Genomic DNA, 4,834 nt, shown 5'->3' on the forward strand with positions numbered 1-4,834 from the left:
TCAATTCGATCTCTGTGGGACAATATATGTGCTTCAATGCTATACTATCATCCGATTCATATACTTACAAGCACTAAAATTTAAAACTTAATAAAGTTAATTTTGCTTATCTAATTTTCCCAACAAGTACCTACATCAAAAGAAACTCTTGTGGAAAACTTTGAATAGGCACCATACTCAATTGATGTGGATCTGTTGTTAGGTGTGTCCGACAGATGACGTGACCCAACAATCCGACCTTTGAATGGAGTTGAGTTTTATTATATGTCACTCAAGTGGAATTGAGTTTTATTTACAGTCGAATGGAGTTGAGTTAGCCCAATGGGTTTGTTTTGGGCCACTGGCCAATTGCGACCGTCAGCCATAGGTCCGGGGTCTGGGATTAGCTTCGGAAAGCCGTAGGTGTCCCGAACCTCTCAAGACATATTTACTATTATACCCTTCCCTCCGTCCCTCCATTTCCCTCCTTATTCAATTTCCAATACGGTACGATCGACGACGGCGTTTCTCCCTCCATCAATCTCAGTGTCTCACAGTCTCACAAGTCACAAGCAATGAAATTGTAGAGAGAGAAAGACAGAGGAGAGAGATATCGAGAGAGAAGTTAGGGTTTCAGCTCGGGTTTCACGATGGAAGGTCTCATCATTCTCGATACGGACAACGGCGGCGCCGGAGGTAAAAATTTCTCAGAATTTGATTTTCTTTAGGTCTTGAAACTCGATCTTCTGCCATTTTTTTTGTTTATTCATGAATCAGCGTTTGAATTTGTGGTATGAATTCATTTCTTGATATAGAATTAAATAAACTAATGTTTGAGGGTTTACGATTTAGGACGAACTGAAATTACGAACTCTGGTGCTGTTTGGGTGGGATTCGTAGGACCAGGGTTTGCTGAAGTTCGTTAAATCTCGATATTGCTAGCTATCGAGGTTTTCTCGAGTAAAATTTGTGTAGGATAAGTGCAAATATGTTGGATTTCGAGATGCACAAGCACAACTAGTTTCAAGCTCTGGTTAGTTGCTGACAAATATAGGGAAAGAGGTGAATTTTTATTTCTGACCAGTGTAGCTATTCAATTCAGTCCACGGGAGCTTTCTGTTATCTGGAAATTTTTGTGGACATCTACTTTGTTGTGATGGTAGGCTTGGTAGCCAATTAGTTATTGGGATTTTTTGGTTAGGTTTTGCTGAAATGACAAAATGTTTGGTGTGAATACCAGATAACAAGGCAAAAGGTGAGAAAATTGCTAAGGGGTTGTCGATTGGAAGTAACTCACGGAAGAGGCTTGCTGATATTAGCAACTTGCAGCCGCAGCAACTGAAACCATCGATTCAACAGGTGAAGCAGCAATTTGATTCAGATACAAATAAAGAGTATATTGACAATCTTCAGAAGGTACATTCTCGGTTGTATCTCTCTTAATCTCATATGTCTAAGTATGTTGATGATGCGGTTGGTTTAGCTAATTTTGGGTTTGTTGAACGTGTTCACAGGAAAATAGGACATTGATGAAACTTCTTACTGACAGAAAGTATCCTTTTGGCCATCTATTTTCCTCATTGTGTGTTTCTCTCATTGATGTTCCTAATCTGCTTCGGCATGGCTTGCTTTTTTGGTTTTCTTAATTATTTGGTAGCAAAATCATAGAATTGAGCAGAGTAGAGATACAGAACTTGAGAATCAATCTGCAGAAAGTACAACTTCAGAATTTACAACTCGCCCAAGCAAATAGCCAGATCTTAGGGGTACTTTTTTACATGTTTTAGTTGTTGATTATTCCAATCTTCCACGATACCTGGTAATTTCATCAACTAATATAAAATCGACTTTCTAATTCAATTTTGCAGGAACTCAGTTCAGGTAAAGATAAGGTAAGTTAAGTTTCGACAGGTGAAGTCTGAGTAGTATGTGCTTTCACTTTCTATTTTATATTCAATTGAAGAAGCATGAACTAACAGCATTATGCTTTTACTTTTAGCTAAAGGCACTTCAACATGAAATCGGGTGCAAAAATGGTTTGCTCAAACTGAGAAAACTGGAGGCTGAGGTGAGTTTAACTAATTAAGACTTTAACCTGTTTTGTAAGGTTATAGACTTTTTTGTTGAACTGTAAACCCTGTGTTCCTAGGAGAAACCCAAAAGAGTAACGTGCCAAAGTACAGAAAATCAGGTAGTTAGCACATTCCTTTCTCGTTTCTGAATTAAACTTTGAAGGAGTGGTCTGTTTTGTTGACCTCTTGTATTCTTTACAAATTTCCTTTCACTACCCACAGGTAGAAGGTTTAACTAAGTGTGTTGAAGCGGGGGAGTCCTTGCAAGCAGATAAGAAGGATGGTCCTTGTAATACCCAAAGGGATCGACATCCAAAAAATCCACGTAGATGTTAACTTGACAACTCATTGTATTTCTGATATCTTGTTTCTGTGCTAACAATCTTGAGATATAATTTGCATGCAGTTGTGGCTTCTCATACTGTTGAAGCAGTCGAAGTTAAAGAGAAGGCTGATAATAAAAGGTTTGTTTGTATATGTTTGATTTCCTAATGCATACATGTTTTCGGGTTTTTACTTTATTTACATGTGCTCTGTGGTTTCCTCATAGAGGCTTGAGAAGGCAGTCTGCAAGGTTTAAAACTGAAGAACACGAAGCAACTGAAGAAATGCCTGAGACCAATGGTTGCAAAATTCCCGTCTCTCCTCTTTGCAATAATGTGGTTCATAAAAGTGTGACGACATTTTCATCAGCAGAAAAAGAGGCTCCTGCTATTGAAGCAGTCCAAGCTAACAAGAAGGCTTACCACAAAAGGTTTGTTCGTGTATGTTTGATTGTTTTGTGAAGTACATGTTTTCAGTAGGTTTTCATATTACTTACAGATGCTTTATGGATTCTTAATAGACATTTTAAAAGACAGTCTGCAAAGTTAAAAACTGAAGAACAGGAAGCTACTGAAGAAATGTTTGAGACCAATGGTGACAAAATTCCTGTCTCTCTTCTACGTGACAACGTGGTTCATGCAAGTGAGACGATATGTCCATTAGGAGGAAAAGACGATTCTACGAGTGCAGCAGTCCAAGCTAAAGAGAAGGCTTACAACAATAGGTTTGTTTATTTATGCTTGATTGCTTTGAGCAAGGACATGATTTCATTAGGTTTTCACATTGCTTACAGATTCTTTATGGTTACTCAATAGGCGTTTTACGAGGCAGTCTGCAAAGTTAAAAACCGAAGTACAGGCAGCACCTGAAGTGTTTGGTACCAATGGTGAAAAGTTTCACGTCTCTCATCTATGTCATAATGTGGTTCATGAAAGTGCTCCGACATGCTCAGTGTTGGAAACAGAGGATCCTATTACTGCAGCAGTCCAAGCCAAAGAGAAGGCTGACAACAAAAGGTTTGTTTGTGTATTTTTGATTGCTTTAAGGATGTACATGTTTTCAGTCGGCTTTAACTTTATTTACAGATTCTTTATGGTTTCCTGATAGGCGTTTGACTAGGCAATCTGCAAGGTTTAAAACTGAAGAATTGTTTGAGACCAACGATGACACAGTCCATGTCTCTCCTCTAAGTGACGATGTGGTTCATGAAAGTGGTTCAACATGTTCTTCGGTGAAAAAGGAGGATGAAGGATACACTGCCCCGAGATCTGAAGGCCAGGAATGTCGGAGATCATCTGCAAGGCCACTGCGGCGAGCAACTCAGATGATTAAGTCATACAAGGAAACTCCAGTTAATGTGAAGATGCGCAGAGAAAATTGAGTGAGTTGATGCTTAAAAGATTAACTACATTGTTGTGCCTTCTGGTATTAACTAGTTGTTTTGTAAAATTACTCTCGGTTCAGGAAACATGCCTTTAACTTTGTAAAGTTTAACGCTAATCTAGTTTCCGTTAATATAAGCAGCAGATGATGGGTTAAAATGCACAAACTTAACCTGAAATGTGCAATGGGGCTCGTAGCTCAAGCAGTTAAGAGCATACTCTTGCATCCGAGGTTCTAAGTTCAACTCCTCCTCCCTACTATTGTATCCAAAACTCAAGTCTCTCTCTCTCTCTCTCTCAAGGTATTGTGATCATTGAAAATATGATTTCTGTCGATTTTTTTCTTCCCTTGCAGGTAAATATTGTACTTACTTCTTACCAGTCATCTAATCACAGGGGCTTATGATTTTTTCCCTTCTGGGTTTTTTTTTTTTTTTTTGTATTGGCTTTTTAGCTAAAATGGTCTTTGAGATTTGCATAACTCTTTACTTTGTTCCCTAAGATTCGAAATCAATAGCAGTTGTCCTTGAGTTTGTACACCATCAATCATTTTAGTCATTCTATGAAAAATTATGTTAAATAAGAAGGACAAAGGTATCCTCAACTTAATAAACAATGTGCATTTGATAGAAATAGAGTGTTTTTTGTTATTTTATATTCATTTAATAGAGATTTTTCACGGAAAGACCAAAATAATTGATGGGTGGACAAATTCAGGAACAACTTTTATCGATTTCAAATCTCAGGAACAACTTTTTTCATTTTAATTGAAAAAAAATCTTTCGTATATAACCTAGATTAATCTTGAATAAATAAATGACTAGCCCATATCACATCTTCACATGCAAAAGAGGAGACAAAAGGGGTCGATTCTTTCTTTCTTGCATCGTGATCAAATCACCCCTTTACAACGCCAAGCCGCGTTCTTGCACGAACAAAGCAGGGAAAAGGAAAGCCTAAGCAAATGACCCAAGTTGAGGAAAAAGCTTGTTTTATAGAGTGTTGGACAACAAACAAATATGCTTTAAACTTGGAATTGTGAGTACCCTTTGACTAGATTTTTTGTATATATAATTA

General features: G+C 37.7%; 1 protein-coding gene across 1 annotated transcript; it reads left to right on the forward strand.

Annotated features, from left to right (window-relative positions):
- Window positions 1-495: 495 nt before the first annotated feature.
- Window positions 496-4,834, forward strand: LOC103958415 (SHUGOSHIN 2). The gene is made up of 14 exons (XM_048565753.1): window positions 496-675; window positions 1,220-1,395; window positions 1,494-1,531; window positions 1,637-1,745; window positions 1,848-1,871; window positions 1,979-2,047; window positions 2,129-2,170; window positions 2,274-2,376; window positions 2,458-2,515; window positions 2,602-2,805; window positions 2,896-3,099; window positions 3,191-3,391; window positions 3,483-3,756; window positions 3,900-4,834. Exons 1-13 carry the CDS (start codon window positions 630-632, stop codon window positions 3,754-3,756), a joined length of 1,548 nt encoding a protein of 515 aa, XP_048421710.1. The 5' UTR covers window positions 496-629; the 3' UTR covers window positions 3,900-4,834.

This window comes from the organism of the source record quoted next, unplaced genomic scaffold (assembly GCF_019419815.1).
Source record: "Pyrus x bretschneideri cultivar Hongxiangsu unplaced genomic scaffold, Pyrus_bretschneideri_v1 Contig4, whole genome shotgun sequence".
NCBI lineage: Eukaryota > Viridiplantae > Streptophyta > Magnoliopsida > Rosales > Rosaceae > Pyrus > Pyrus x bretschneideri.